The 15,320-nt window shown below is 34.2% G+C and overlaps 2 protein-coding genes across 7 annotated transcripts in view; one reads left to right on the top strand and one right to left on the bottom strand.

Annotated features, from left to right (window-relative positions):
• Positions 1-36: 36 nt before the first annotated feature.
• Positions 37-5,573, top strand: LOC122566035 (dual oxidase maturation factor 1). Of its 2 annotated transcripts, XM_043722728.1 has the most exons (10): positions 37-294; positions 1,175-1,290; positions 2,406-2,944; positions 3,271-3,527; positions 3,693-3,750; positions 3,838-3,972; positions 4,205-4,424; positions 4,533-4,744; positions 4,929-5,124; positions 5,240-5,573. In XM_043722728.1, the coding sequence occupies exons 4-10, from the start codon at positions 3,363-3,365 to the stop codon at positions 5,418-5,420; spliced, it is 1,167 nt and encodes a 388-aa protein (XP_043578663.1). In that variant the 5' UTR covers positions 37-294; positions 1,175-1,290; positions 2,406-2,944; positions 3,271-3,362; the 3' UTR covers positions 5,421-5,573. The 2 variants fall into 2 exon arrangements, with proteins under 2 accessions (XP_043578663.1, XP_043578664.1); XM_043722729.1 differs by lacking the exons at positions 37-294; positions 1,175-1,290; positions 2,406-2,944 and having other exon boundaries at positions 3,008-3,527.
• A 459-nt stretch (positions 5,574-6,032) lies between these two features.
• Positions 6,033-15,320, bottom strand: part of LOC122566024 (dual oxidase) — a 19,304-nt gene continuing 10,016 nt past the window's right edge. For 3 of the 5 annotated variants that reach the window (XM_043722695.1, XM_043722696.1, XM_043722697.1), the window contains 16 exons: positions 14,299-14,503; positions 14,059-14,225; positions 13,040-13,276; positions 12,070-12,515; positions 11,606-11,807; positions 10,798-11,124; positions 9,780-10,004; positions 9,447-9,665; positions 8,885-9,088; positions 8,489-8,801; positions 7,926-8,300; positions 7,623-7,840; positions 6,964-7,425; positions 6,699-6,854; positions 6,482-6,610; positions 6,033-6,328 (listed from right to left, as the gene is read on the bottom strand). In XM_043722695.1, coding sequence (XP_043578630.1) covers positions 6,200-6,328; positions 6,482-6,610; positions 6,699-6,854; positions 6,964-7,425; positions 7,623-7,840; positions 7,926-8,300; positions 8,489-8,801; positions 8,885-9,088; positions 9,447-9,665; positions 9,780-10,004; positions 10,798-11,124; positions 11,606-11,807; positions 12,070-12,515; positions 13,040-13,276; positions 14,059-14,225; positions 14,299-14,503 — 4,014 coding nt within the window. In that variant the 3' untranslated portion in view covers positions 6,033-6,199. Of the gene's footprint in view, positions 6,329-6,481; positions 6,611-6,698; positions 6,855-6,963; positions 7,426-7,622; positions 7,841-7,925; positions 8,301-8,488; positions 8,802-8,884; positions 9,089-9,446; positions 9,666-9,779; positions 10,005-10,797; positions 11,125-11,605; positions 11,808-12,069; positions 12,516-13,039; positions 13,277-14,058; positions 14,226-14,298; positions 14,511-15,320 lie in introns of all 5 variants that reach the window. The other 2 variants (XM_043722699.1, XM_043722698.1) reach the window with 1 other exon arrangement.

Below are 15,320 nucleotides of genomic sequence, written 5' to 3'. Positions count from 1 at the left end.
ATCGTGTACGTCGTGACGATTGGATCGAGGTGTACGCTTCCGGTACCGGACGCGGACACGCGCTCACCAGTGGTCCACCTTCTTGGCACAGACTAGAGGATCCTCCTCTTTGCTTCTAAACGAACGTCGCGCGTGATAATCAAGCTACGTGTGCGAGTACCAGTCGAGTGGACACCTGGCCGTGGCCGTATGAATGAAAAACGGTAGCTCGTATCCGGGATTTTACGTTCCAGTAACTCCGTTGACCAGTATTCTGTGGGTTGCTTTTATTGCGGAGCGGAGGATGTGAGTCAGGTGAGAGTTCGGTTCGAGAGCTTGTCCGCGTTGACGAGTTTCTATGGCTCGATTAGAAATATTACTCTGGTGATCGGTTAGAGTGCTGGATTTAGGCTTCTCCTTGTTGTTATAGATGCGTGGCTTTTTAATACTTAAAAGCTGTCGTTAAACGAAATTACAATTAATTAAATTAATACCGTCATGGGTGTTGTTTTGCGTAAGATTATTCTTTTTAGTTTAGAAATCAATGATGTTAAACGAATACAGGTTTTATTACTATTAGATAAAAATGTAAAATGTTAATTAGAATTAGATTAGTATTAGATGAAAAGCAAAAAAGATATTGTTTGCAACGGTTATAAGTAATATTGTGATGTACTATCGCGAGACCATCAGATTAAAATGAAATTCCATAACAGTACCTGTTAGGATAGGATAGCCTTCAGATTATAGGAAAGATCTTTGTTTTATCAGTTAAGTCGCTTAAAAGTCTTAAAAGTCTCATACGTAGCCATGATAATTACTTTTACAAATAAAATACAAAGAAAGGTGACGATTATAGATGTTATTTTTTAATATATACCTTGAAATTTAGGATTATTTATGCCATGTTCTTGTGATAAATAAATTTATCAATATAAATCATTGTTTTTTAAGCTGTTATTAATTATGTACCTGAATAAAGAAGACATAATGCAATTTCTAAAGAATTAATGAACCAGGAGAAGTTATAAATAAAGAGAATAATATATACTAACTAATAATATAGTGTAGACAAATAAGTAAAGTTGTAACTAATTACGTAAAAATCATAAATAGACACTACCGTAATTGCTTACGAATTTTATTAAACGTCCCATATTATTACTTTAACAAGCGCTATCTATTATAATTTCAGGATAATAGGAATGAGCCTGAAATAGAACATAAATTAGTGGAAGATATAAGACGAAGGATAGTGGGTTTGAACGAGTCTGATGAAGTGAATGATACTGACCTTCCGTTGGATAATGAGTATGTAGTTTTGGAATGTAGTCTCCTTTAATAGTTAAATGCTGCTAGTTGGACGTCTACGATACTGATTCTTAGCTTTAATTGCGCCTGAAATCCAGTTACATATATATTTATGTATATGACACCGTTTATCTTCATTTTTTATAATTATAAAGTAATTAGAGTGCCTCTTTCCTCTTGAACTAATTGAACTTGAAGCATGAACGTTACTTAATTGACGTGCAGGATGAGACTAAATCCACGTTGCTTTCTTTCTGTTTAATCATCATAGTCTCATGCAGATCATCTAGTAACATCATTACACATTCTCGACTACCCCAGAAACTCAATTAACTGTTGCATGTCTCATCGCTCTTTTTGTTCATTGGCTTTTAATATTACTTTCCTACTCTCTTGTCTCATTATTGCAGGCTTATAAGAACTTTTAAAAATTTGTGGAATAATGCTATTATATTTTCTTTTAGAAGTTTCTTTTACATTTATGCATTAAAAAATCGTTTAAGGAGATTCTCTACAGAAATACAAAATTTATTTCCAGTAACTTTCATGACACTTTTTCTACATTTAAACTTCTACAAGAAAACCATGTTCATGTTTTGATTAGTCATAACATGTAATAACAAATTTTTAATATTATCATTAATAATAAGATTATGCTCAATTAATAAACATATATTCACTTTAAATTAACAACCTAAAAATCCAATGCATCAACTAATGATACGTCTCCAAATAAATCCACTCAAATACTCCTCTTTTTAACCAGAACTTATTTTAAACGTACATGTGACGAAACACGAAATAATAATAAATTTTTATTGTTATTGTTAATGAGAAATACTCATACGTTAAATGAACAACCATGCAATCCATTACATTATCCATTATAGTCTCATCTCCAAGTCCACTTAGATATTCCTCTTCTTAACCAGAACTTATTTCAAATGTACATGTGACGAAACACAAAGTAATAATAATTTTTTTAGTGTTATTGTTAATGATAAATACTCATACCTTAAATGAACAATCATGCAATCCATTACATAATCCATTATATTCACATCTCCAAGTAAATTCATTTAAATATTCTTCTTCTTAATCAGAATTTATTTCAGGTGCACGTGTGACGAAACACGAAAAAAATTCCCCGGGAATCGAGGTGCAAGCGTCATCGTCTGTGCAGGCGTCGAAGTCGCCCGCGTGCCATCAAGCATGCCACGCGATCCACGCTCACGTGTCACGTCTCGTGTCGTCATCCGGGATCATCGATCGCCGATCCGCCGAAATAAAACGCGCCAGACACGCACCTCTCGCTCAGAGCGGCGTTTTCCTGGCTCAGCTGATCGAGAACACCTTTTGTCCCTCTTCGCCTCCTCTATTTGGATTAGGTGGTGGCTGACTCCTTCGAGAGTTAGCCAGCCCCACCTGGTCCGTTTTTTCTCTTTCATGCTCCCCTCTTAAACACATTAAGACTCTCAGTCCCCTCTACTCCATGCCTGGAGATCGCTTTCGAAGACCCGTTAACCTACTGTGGCTCTTAGTGTTCGAGCTGCCTTCGAACCTTTCATGTTCGCAGTGCAGGTGCCCGTATCGTGCATCGTTCTTTCACAATAATCGTCCTTGGGTGCTGGTAGCCAGAGCGTAGCGACCTAAGGTACACAAATTCTTAGAAACTTTGACTTTATACTGTTTCCTATTACTTGTACTGTGATCCTAATTTCGCACTTGTACTGTGATCCTAATTTCGCTTTGGTTTGAACTGAAAAAAGGATTTTGAGTGTTTTAAGAAAATCTGTAAGAAAAATTTGGAACGAGAAGTCACACGTGATTGTTTCATACTTTAAGAAATTTTCCGAGGAGAAACTCGAACTTAAGAAATTTTCCAAGAATAGAAACGTTTGATTTGAAAATAAAGAGCGCAGAAGGGTAAAATTCATAGTGATTTGCTCTCTGTTACATTTATACTCGATGGATGCTCAGGGAAAGCCACTGATGCCAAGTGGTCTGCAAGGAGAACCGGAACTGGCCGGTTCCCTGAAGGTCGAAGGGAACTCGAAGATTCGATTAAAAAGATGAAGGGATGGTTCGACGCTTTCCGTATAGACGGAGGACCCACGTTGTATAGCTATAGTAATCGTACGCCTGTCACGGGAGATGTTCCTCTAGTGATTGTGTTCGTTATATTCGGCACCATCTTTACCGCGTTCCTTGTCATATTTCCTGGAATACGAAAGGAGGTCAGTACTTCCTTCTTCCTTTTATTCCTAATTTATCCCAAATTTAAAGTTTAATCCCTTTTTATACCTAATTTAAAGTTTAATTCTCCAGTTAATGATATAATTATGAGTATAATTTCTAGTTATTTGATTACTGATATAATTATAAATTTTTATGGCTGACAGCGTATTAGCACGTTCCTCACGGTGACATTGAGCCTTTTCGTTGGAGCGTCGATCCAAGGTTTGTGCAGTCCACTTTGCTCGCAATTAACTGACTTTTTTCTATTGAACTATATGTATATCTATGATTCCTTTTATATGATTACAGTCGCTCAGTATGGATCATCCTGGCACACCAGTTCCGCGACCATTGTTAGCACATACAGTGCATTCTCGAGACAGAAAACTGCTGCGGAAATCGGAGGATATATCGGTCTGATGCATATAAACATCACCTACAGGCGTAAGTTGCTATAATAAACCTGCCGCCAGTCGCCTATTGTGCGTCCAAAATCAATTGTCTGCTCGAGGTCACTTTCTCAATTATGAAACAGTGTTACAAATGACTTGCTTCGGGAATTGTTAGAGAATGGGTTCAAATACAATTTGATGCATCTTAAATTAGCACTCTTATATAATGCTATTTAATATTTAAGTTATTCTCTTTTCATTATTTTAATAATTTCCATATAAAGTGCTACCAAGTGGCGAAAATCCAATGGACGACGTGGAGTATAACGAAAGATTCTGGTGGAGGAGTACAGGAGAGATGACGAGTGCCTTTAAGCAAGCATTGAACCAGGGTGCACCGTTTCCTATAGTTTCTCTAGCCGAATACTTCAGCCTTCATCAAGAAGGCTTTTCCTGGGGAAGCAAATATCGACAAGCTGGCTACTACGCGTCGCTAATGCTCTGGTATGCCTCGAGAAAATACCTTTGCCATTGAGTCACTCTTAATTCATTCTTCTGTCCTGACTGTATCTTTCGTTTTTATTTATACGTTGACTAATTGCTTCTTTCTAGGACGTCCTTTACCTCTTGGGCCATGATGAACCTGTTATTAATAATAGTGCCACGATACGGCGCTTACGGCATGATCTTCACCGGGATATGTATGCTTCTGACCAATTTAATCTATTGGGCACTTTTACCTTGCGAGCCTCTCATTGCACATATCGATGGTTCCATTCTTGCTTTTAATTTGGGATGGAATTATTGGCTTGTATTGTTAGCTGGTTAGTACTTTTATCTTCAGTTCTAAAGTCTAAAATCTAAGTTAAGAAGATTTACAGTTTTAAATCTAAATGCCTGAAAATGAAATGTTGCATGTATGATAGACTGATTGCAATTGAATGTATGATAGAATACATGATTGATGAAATAGGAAAAATTGGATCCTCAGGAAGTGAATCCTTCTAGGTATCGGATGTATGTTCACTGGAGTGGTGATTACGGCGATAGACATGATTTTTCCTCATCAGTTCTCTACGATATTGGAAGTTGATTACGATACGCCGTACGACAGACATGTTATCATAGAAGAGAGTTTCGATACGAGGAACGTCAGGCGAAGATTACCTAAAATCGAGGATTCATTTGGTGATCGTATAATAAGGTTCTATTTTAATTCATGTTTGCTTAATTATATGATATGTTGAATTAATCAGCAGCAGGCTTGAGTATAGTGATTTAGAACTTATTACATAAATCTGGAACTTTTATCGTTTCAGTCAATTGTCTTCCAAGCTACAAAATAGACACGATATCAAGGAAGAGACACAAGGTGTGATAAATCGAGGATATACGTCACACGAGCCTTCAGAATTTCACCATGACTCTAATGAAGACTCATCGAAGAACAACTGGTCTTATCCGTTTCCATCGTCTTCACGTAGACCTATCAATACCTGATTATAAATGCTACATAATCTTTTAGTGTTAACAAATTCCTCAATATGTTTCAATAGAAGTTTTTGTTCATTTAAAACTGTAAGTTTAGCCCTAGAACTCCTATGGAGAAAGGAAGGGAATAAACAGTAACTACAATGAAATATGCTTCTCTAATTTTTCTGCTAAACTTAATTTTTTGACCGCTTGAGGACATAAGTTAAATTAACTCATTCATTTACTTAATTACCATCAGATGTCTCTTTAAATTAATTAACCAATTACCTAATAATTAATTGAGAAATTAACATAGGTGATAAATTCTCACTGAATCTTCTGACATTTCCAGAAGGAAAATTTTCTTAAATTTAGAATCATTTCGTAATCCAAATTATATTTAATGAAATAAATTAATAAAAAAAGAGATGCAGATTTTTGATACAATTTAAATAAAAATTCAATCCTTAAGCGGTTAAAAAGGTATTTAATTTAAAGAGATATGTAGGAGTTCCAGGATAATGAGCTTGAAAATCCTCTCACTCAGTTTGATCAGTCCTGTTTATCAATGTCATATCACGCAATAGGGCTGACGTTAATAATACTGACTTTATCATATGTAAATTAAAGAAACAAATATTCTTTCATTCTTTTGTAATCATAAATAAGAAATATAATATTTGTTATATAAATAAGGCATGCGCATACGCGCATAAATATGTACACTCAATAGAATTGCACGAGATTCACGATAGAGTCCATCGTTTTTCTTCTTCTACTCTTTTCTCGAAATGATATCAACTAGACTAGCCGAAGTTTTCGAAGTGGTGAATAAAGTACGGCAGGCGTCGACCTTTATTCACCTCGTCGCAGGATGACATCACACTCTTCGTTAGAGGACGCGGTCCGCAGCTAAATACTCCTATCTTACTAACCTGCAACAAATTTCACGCACATTTTAATTAAAACAAAAATTTAGATTAGTATATTTAATTTTCTAAATAATATTCATAACGTTTCATTTTAATTTGTGATAATTTATTTAATTGTAAGATTAAATATTCCAATGTGTATTGATTAACACTTACGTAGCTATGCTTTTTCTGAACAAATTTTAGAAACGACGTCATATCGGGTCTACCAAAATGATTTATCGCTTTTAACCCAGTGAATATGCTTTTCTTGGATAGCCTTTGGAAATGGTTCTCACAAATATACTGTAATAAACAAATTTAATTCAATTTGTGTTTATATAATAAAAATGTAATTTCCCAACTAAGTAATTACAACTGTGGAATAACCTACCAACATGGTTGTACGTAAATCAAATTTGTGAAAAAATTGCGTAATAAATATGTGAATTTCTAACACGTCCGTAACATCCTTCCTTTCGACGTCTCTTAGTACATCGATGAACCATTCGAAATGTTTGTGAGAAGGGCAAATCCAAAGGAAATAAACCTAAATTTAATAATAAAATATAATGCCATAAATATTATTAAATATTTATATTATGCAAAAATATCTTTTTTTTTTTAATCTGAGTACGATAAAATTCAGTTATAACTACCTTCTTACAGGCAACTCCAGAGTATCTATTGGTAGAAGTTCCAAACACGAGATCGTTCAACATGGAGGCGTAGGGAGTGACACCAATGCCACCGCCAACCATCACAGCGACCTCGAACTTGTACCAATCTTGATTGCCACCACCGAACGGTCCTTCTATTCTTATTTTTGGGTGCTCGTCTTCCGGGTTATAATTACAGGGATCGAAGTAATTGCGCAATTTCCAAGTCCACGGTCCCTGCGCCTTAATGTGACACGAGAGAAAGTTCTCGTGTGGTGCAGAAGTCAAGGTGAACGAGTGAAATTCGTTCGACCTAAATGCGGTACAAGAAAGACGAACCCATTGACCGGATAAATATTTCAAATTTGGTGGCCTGTAGAATTTGATTTTAATCACGTCTGAAGGTAGCAGTTCTGTTTCGATAATGTCCAGTGCCATGCATTTGGTACGGAGACTCACCATCTTAAAAATAATAGTGTAATGATTAATAAGGAATTTATTAATTTAAAAAATGTAAAATAATAATATAATAATTAATAGCAGTAATTATTATGTATGAAAATTGGAAAATAAATTATCACAAGGCGCAGCTAGTTAATAAAATTATAAATCTGAATAATAGAGTCAATAAAATACAATAGAATAATCACTCAATTTACCTTGTCTAGAGAATAAATAATGGCAGGGCCAACAAAGAAAATCCAAAATCGCGGAGAGCCAGTCAAACGAGCCAAACCGTGTATTAAACACAATGCATATAGAACTACGTATAAGCTATGCGTGGACCAGAAAAATTTATACGCTTTTTGACGAATAGTTGGGTGAGCAAAGACAAAAATGATCGTCATTACAACGAACAGCAAGATCCCAGTTAAACCTGTAAAAATAATTTAGTGTTACTTAAAACATTTATATGATTATTAAGTAATTTGTAGTAAATAAAAATTAAGCTAAATATCTACCTGTCACTGTTCTAAAAAGCCAAAACGATATTGTCAACCGAGCATCGCTTGGGAAACTAAGTTCGCTGGTCAAACATCGAAGATGAGCTAATGGTTGAGTCGAGATATGATAAAAGTTCACCATGTGTCCCACTGTGTGCAAAACGGAGAAAAATAACGCAGTGCACGCAGCAATTTTATGAAATTGTATATGAGAATCAAGAGGAATGTATTGTTGAATAGAAAATTCTTTGAGCTTAGTCAAAAGATTGCGTGACATCGTTAAAAGGAGTAGACAGTAACAAAAAGACAAGGCTGCTGCAGATCCTCTAGTTATGGCGATTCCGACTCCCATAATATGCCTCAAATCCGTGTGTTCAGCCATAAAGGAATAATCTAAAATTTAAAACGATTCAGTTATTTCCCTAGAAAATATATTCAGCTCCTATGCATGTATTTATTATAGTTCCTTTTTCCAGAAAGTTGTTCAATTGCAAAGGAAAGTGTAAGTTAAAAAAAGAACTTATTACATATTTGGATAGATTCGGTAGTTCTAGGTTTAAAATAACCAAAAAGAAACTTACAAATGAATCTTTCGACGAATAAAGCGATGGTTGTGACATAGAAAACAAATAAATAGAAAATATTTTGGCGATTTTCCTCAAGAAATGTCGAAACAGCGTCCCACTGTTTTTTAGCCCAGGTTTTCGAATCCTCTGGTGGAAGTTGATCTATATGGAAACTTGTCATACGAGCTACGTTCGTCGATGTGTCGAGGAAATTCTGCTTCGCGCCTTTGCAATCGAGACCGATCGCAACGAAATCGCCTTTATACTCTTTCATCATCAGCTTGAAATCGTTGTACGTGAGGTAATCCTTTCTCTCGAGTCCGGCATCCTAAAAGGAACAATATTGGAGATACAATCGATGTTCTGGATACGGATACTTTAACAATAGACATTTTGGAGTTGAAAGTTTACTTGGAACATTCCATCGATTAATTCTGTAACATGATCGTCTGATAGACTAGTTGTGCGTGCAATTTCTACCAAAGATCTGAGCATTTCTGATAACTCTTCTTTGTCAATGACTCCGTTACTGTCTTTGTCGCACATGTCAAAGATTATTCTTAATTTGTCCTCGGTTTTCCCGCGTGAAAATAATAAAACAGTGTCTAAAAATTCCTAAAATGGAGATATATATAAGTTTTACTTCCTTGATATATTATTGAAATAGATGAATTCTTAGCTTTTGGTTATTGCTTTTTAACCACTTAATATATTATTTTTAATCTTTAAAGCTTATTCTTTAATACAAATCTAAGCTAAAACTTTTTAATCTGAATTTTAATTAAAATTTTAATTAAATAATTGGTATAATTTAATAACATAATGTTTTCCTTGAACGAAAATGAGAAAAACCGAAAGCGCTAATTAGTCAAAGAAACTGTAACTTAAAATACATATAAAATATGTCGCACAAATATGTTGTACAAAGCTGCAAAACTTAAAAACTCCATTTCCAAAATTCAACGCCTTTTACCTGAAATGAGATACGACCGTCCCTGTCTTTATCGACTATATTAAACATTTTCTTTACGAACACAGCGTCTGCACGCATTCCAAGCGCGCTCGCAAATTCGCTTTTAGAAAGCGACGTCCTCATCACGGTAACGACCTCACCGCTGTCGCTATCTTCGGATCGTCGTCGCCTTTCACCAGGTCGTAAACCGAACGTCAGGGCGTAAGCTTCCCTAAAGAACTGTCAGAAAAGGAAAAACTAGCCTTACATAGTTTACAAAGCGGGAAGTGATACGTTGAAAGCTTTAAAAGGCGAAATAGGAGTCGATTCGAACTAAGAATACAAAAAAAGTACCTGCTCGAGTTTCTTTTGGCGGCGTTCCTTCGTTTCCGCTTTTGCAAGCATAATGTCCCTACTCACTTGGGACAGAGTGAAGTGCTTCTTATGGGACGCCAGAAATGCCTCCAGTTTCGCAATGAACTTTCTACGCGAGGCCAGCGAATCCAGTTCAAGGACAAGGTCGTAGTCTCGCGGTATCCGCAATAGAACCAACGCCTTACGATGACCATTCTCGTTTTCCTAAATAAATATAAATTAATATGTTGTACAGAAGATTGTGCGAAGAATGCAAAATGTTAGGAACATTTTTAATATTAATTTTTGTTTGCCTAACGATAGAAAATGATAAGAGAGAGAATCCCTTGATTCTACGTAATAATAATATATAGAATGCTCCCTATTTCAAGCACGCTAGACCATTGTTAATAAAATTATTTTTAATGAAACATATTTTATGTATAACTTAGAAAGTGTAGAAAAATAAATAGAATTTACAAATATTTTATTAATAACTACTTGAATATCAACATGTTGACTGAAACTCAACACAATAACTCTCATGACATTTAAGTTTTGTAAAATACTATATTGTAAGAAAAATGATTAATTCTTGAATAACGTACTTTCTACTATATAATATTTAAAATTTTCAATCAATGACATTCTTCTTATTTTAATTATTTTAAAAAATTTAGCAATCTAATTCATTAATGAATCACGGTAATGACACTATACTGCAGTAAGACATTGCCCTAATCATATTAACAATAACCAGCGTAATTCCATCTTATGAAGCAAGAAACATTTTTAAACGCACGAAAGCGTGGAATTACATGGGTTTCGCATATCAACCCGGCCCGTTGAAATCGGTGAGCCAAACCAGAGAACCAGTCTCTACAAATTTTCATGTGTTTAATTCACCTGTTTCCTTTGTAAAACTCTATACAATATTACACAATTACAAAGTTTCAGCCAAGATTTCTTGACTGGATTCTCCTTCCAAAAGTAAAACGTAAAAGTTTGCTGCAATCACCTGCGATTCTTCTATCGTGACCGTGTTCACGTCGCAGAAATCGAATGTGCGGAGTTTCTCTCCCTTGCGATCGACGATGTGCAGAGCCGCTTCCGGCCCGAATTTCACCTTGACCAGACGACGATGGTTCGCGTGTAACCACTCTCGTACAATCATTTTGTCCACGCAGATTTTACCATCTTTCCTCTTTTGTATCGCTTCTTGGAGAATTTTTAGACGTCTTCTTCGTCGGTTTTGGAGCTTGACCAGACCATAACCGGCACCAGCGCAAAGAATCGGAACAAAACCGAGAAAAACACAGGCGTATATGTACACCAGCTCACTTCCCTGTAATGGAGTAGATGTACATAGTTTTCAGAGTTTGTACATATAGGGTAACATGAGGAAAACGTGAAGTTCCAGGAAGATAGTTTGTTACGTAATGTTGTATAATAGACTGTCGCTGGAAGAGATATCGTGAGGTTTTGAAATTGGTTAAACTGGTTATCGTTTCAAGAAATGCAAGTTGAGATACATATGTAAAGAGAAATGGAAGGACTATACGATGTCGATTTGGTATTGTCTCTTCTTTGTAGTACTGCCTACTCATTTGACTTATTTTAACTTAGCTCATTTAACACCGCCTATGCTCTTTCAATTCTTGTGTTTCTTTTTAAAAGACATACTTTTAAAAGCGGATTTTAGAAATGACTTTTGTAACATGAAATTCAAAATGCTTCTATATTTAAGGTGTATGCGGTTGTACGTGCAGTTATATCGATTAATACTTTAATTATCTCTTCCATAAAGTATAACGAATAATAATTACTTCAAAATAGTCGTAACGTTGTAGTGGAACACAGGGTTCCAGCATTGTTGAGTTGAGTTGGTAAGGCTGAGGACATGGATCTCCTTCTTCCCAGTTGAACACACTCCTTTGAATGGCGTCTGCTGGTATTCCTGTTGCATTTACTATTACATCCCACAAAGTTACCCGACGAATATCTGCTATTTCACTTTTTGTGAAAATTCTGAAAAATAAAATATAATATAAATGTTAGTGCACAATATTACTTTTGGAATTTATTTTAGAAATGTTTATATAAGCAACTAGTTAATAATTTGGGATCGTTATCTTACCACTATTAATTTTTTCTTTCATTAAATTATAAATGGAACAAAATTTTATTATATACTTTTTAAACTTCCTGAATTTTAAAAATTTGATGCCACATATGATGCTACACCTTTAAATTCAATATAATACCTATCAATGCTATTATCACCACTTACCCATTTTCTTCATTTTCGAACCAAAATCTATCAGAATCTCTCAAGCGAAGAAACTGTTCTTTAATTACAGCTGAAAAGAGTTCTCCGGGGCCGGCACTGGATTCCAACATTCCACCAACATAAACGTCCACATTGTTTAAATTATTCGAATGAATTTCTACTAACGTACGCAGTAGCGAAGGGTTTTTATTGAATAATTCCGGATTGATTTCGTTCCAAGTTTTCTTACGAGGTAGCTTGAAATGCGCCCTAGCTGTATTGTAATCTGGAAGCCCGTTGTCCCTTCCTCGCATGATGTTCAAAGCACCTAAGTCGCGTCTTGAGAATTCCATAGGTCCGAATAAATTATTTCTAATGTCAGTGCCAAGGAGATTATCCTCTTTCTCTGCTATTTGCGATGTCATGCCCATGAGGAGTTCTTCGATCGTACTGTTAGTTAAAACTTCCTAAGAATATAGAAACATAATTTTATCTAAGTTAAATGGAATTAAGCTTAAATTAATTAAAATATAAAAATACGATATTAAAAACTGGAATATTAGAATTATCAGAGGATATCTAGAATATATTAGGTTGTCCCAAAAGTTTCTTTCGTTTTATAAGGAAATAATAGATGCACAACATTTTTTGTTTTATATTATTTTGTTGTATTATGTATGATCCATTTTGTTCTAACTGTAGAATAAAAAATAGAATAAAAAGATATGTAGAACTACCTGTAGAACAAAGTTGATCAGACATAATTCAGTAGAATAATGTAAAATAAAAAATGTTGTGCATCTATTATTTCCTTATGAAACAAAAGAAACTTTTGGGACAACCTAATATATTTGAAATTATTAGAAATTCAAATTTATCAATCATTAGAAATTATTGAATATTTACTGGAAATTGGAATTATATTCATAATTAATATATAGAAATGTAATCTCTATCTAATATGAACTATATATTTTTAAACACCACTTGCATTGGAGTCCCACCAAGTGGAACAAAGTCTAATCGCAGGTTGATCGGTATTAGTTCTTCTATATTCGCAATTTTCATTTCGACGATACAATCCTGGTGGTATCAACGTGTGTCCATATCGAAAAGCTGCGCTCTGGAATATGTGACTGATTCCAGGATGTAAATCTGGCTTGTATCCTGTATACGTTGGAGGATCTTCATTAAGAAGTATTGGAATGTACTCGTATAAGATAATATTCTGCAATTTAAAAAGAAAAAATTAATTCTATCTGTTAGTGACAAATTCTATTTAGTTTAAAAATTCAAATTGCAGAAAAACAGGATTACTTTCGAATGTTATTATATTTGTAAAAAGTAACAAGTAATGAAGTAAATAAGCAGTATAGTATAATATGGTTAAACGATACAAAGACGATACTCACAGATTTCATAAAGGATTACGGTTGGTAAGTTCGTATTAATTCTTCAAGTAGTATGAAATTAGTACATCGTGTATACCGAGTTACAGTAACGGTGTACAATTACACGACAATGATATAGTATTACTTGTAACGACAACAACGGAGTGACAATTTATGGATAAAAAGTATATGTTACATCTGTATTTTGTTGTAATTAAGTTAGATACTTAATATGTAATCGAATTAATGTGTATATCGAATATGGAGATGCTGATCATCTTTATGAATTTATGTTGAATAGCAATCTGTGTAATTATGAGAAACTTCCATAAGATTGTAGATAATACAACAGATATAAGATGATACAAGTTGCTTTAAGTAAATGAATGCACTGTTATATAAAATAATATTTCTAATTTGTATGTATATTAAAGTTTGAGAAATATGTATCTTGTTTTTCAATAATAATCTATAAAATCTATAATGATCTATAACAAAACAATCGCTCAATCAACAGTTTTGGCGATTTATATCAAAGTTATCCAACTAGATAAATGTATAAGAAATAGGTGGCCACGCGTGCGTGTATTTAATAATCATTTAAATACAATAAACAAACCTGAAGCGTTCCTATAACAACACGTCTCGCTTTCTGAAAAATATCTTCGTCAGACATATTTGGATTCTCCAGTTGTATTCGTGCAGCAATCACATTATGCCACCGATAAAACAATATTCCAAGAGCCAATAACGGAGGATGCTGATTCGTTCGTGGATCTCCAAGAACTGAATATAATTTGTCACAATGAAACAAATTTTTGAAATCGTCACGTGCAATGATAAAAGATATTGAACTCACGATAAAGACGTTCTGGACTGAGCATTCTCATAACGTGTGGAACAGCATGATTAAAAAGTGGAGCACGCATCGTGTTCCTCACAGGAAATTTCCTGGTAGGCTCCATAAGGAGGCTGCCGTTTTTGAAAGACCTCATGGTGTTCGCCCATGCTTCACTGCTCGAATAAATGAAGCTACCGTCGATCCAACTCGTCACTTTGTTTATCTGCAACCTCACGTATTCAGAGCTACTTTTCACGATTTATTTCCCAACATCTGAATAATCTTTGGTAATAGAATTCCGTTCTATATTTGAAGCTCCGAACGTTTTATGTTACACAAATGTTTATTTTTGGCATATTTTATATATGGGAATTATACATATATCTTATATTTGAAAATTATATATTTTATAAAATTTTACCAATTTTTTAATATTTCTAAATCCCGAAAATCATATGTGGAAGATTACATATTTTCATTGAACTTTATATTTGGAAATGATATATTTTACCAAAATTTTATATTTAAATATTATTAGATTATAAATAATGCCATTTTTTCGGTATATCTATATACACCTTTTCGTGACAAAATCCATTAATTTAAGTTTAATTGTCGAAAAAATAGCATTAGTTATGGAATTATCTAATATATACGTATATGAATTTACACGTAAAAAGTAATGAAATAAACGAGAAATTATGTTGGGTATACAAGTTTTCTGTGTCTCGTATGTGACACGGTTTCTCGTGAAAAATGTTCAATACGCTTTACCCGGTGGCGCAATAATAAGATACGCTGAAAAGAAGCGCAAGAAACAACTTGCGGAGCTCTTAATGACCGCTACTTTCTCTATCATTATGAATAAAGTTTATATCCATCGAAAATATGTTGTCTGGATACTTAAAAATTTCTTTTTTATTTTTATTAAAACGATCGAACTGTCTCAAATATAAGTTTAAATTTTCAAATACAATTCAATTTCCGAATTTTCAGATTAAGACAATAATATCCAAACTGAAGTCTAAATTAAATTCAGA

Source organism: Bombus pyrosoma, linkage group LG3 (genome assembly GCF_014825855.1).
Source record: "Bombus pyrosoma isolate SC7728 linkage group LG3, ASM1482585v1, whole genome shotgun sequence".
Classification (NCBI taxonomy): Eukaryota; Metazoa; Arthropoda; class Insecta; order Hymenoptera; family Apidae; genus Bombus; species Bombus pyrosoma.
The sequence above is the reverse complement of the archived record's forward strand: the minus strand, read 5'-3'. Positions and strand labels throughout refer to the sequence as shown.

What these genes read in the sequence shown, in the direction of transcription:
- LOC122566035 (XM_043722728.1), top strand. Translation starts at nt 3,363, where the DNA reads ATGAAGGGATGGTTCGACGCTTTCCGTATAGACGGAGGACCCACGTTG. An exon ending in TATAAACATCACCTACAGGC is followed by an intron (nt 3,973 to 4,204) that starts GTAAGTTGCTAT and finishes TTCCATATAAAG; the next exon opens with TGCTACCAAGTGGCGAAAAT. An exon ending in TTTGGTGATCGTATAATAAG is followed by an intron (nt 5,125 to 5,239) that starts GTTCTATTTTAA and finishes TTATCGTTTCAG; the next exon opens with TCAATTGTCTTCCAAGCTAC.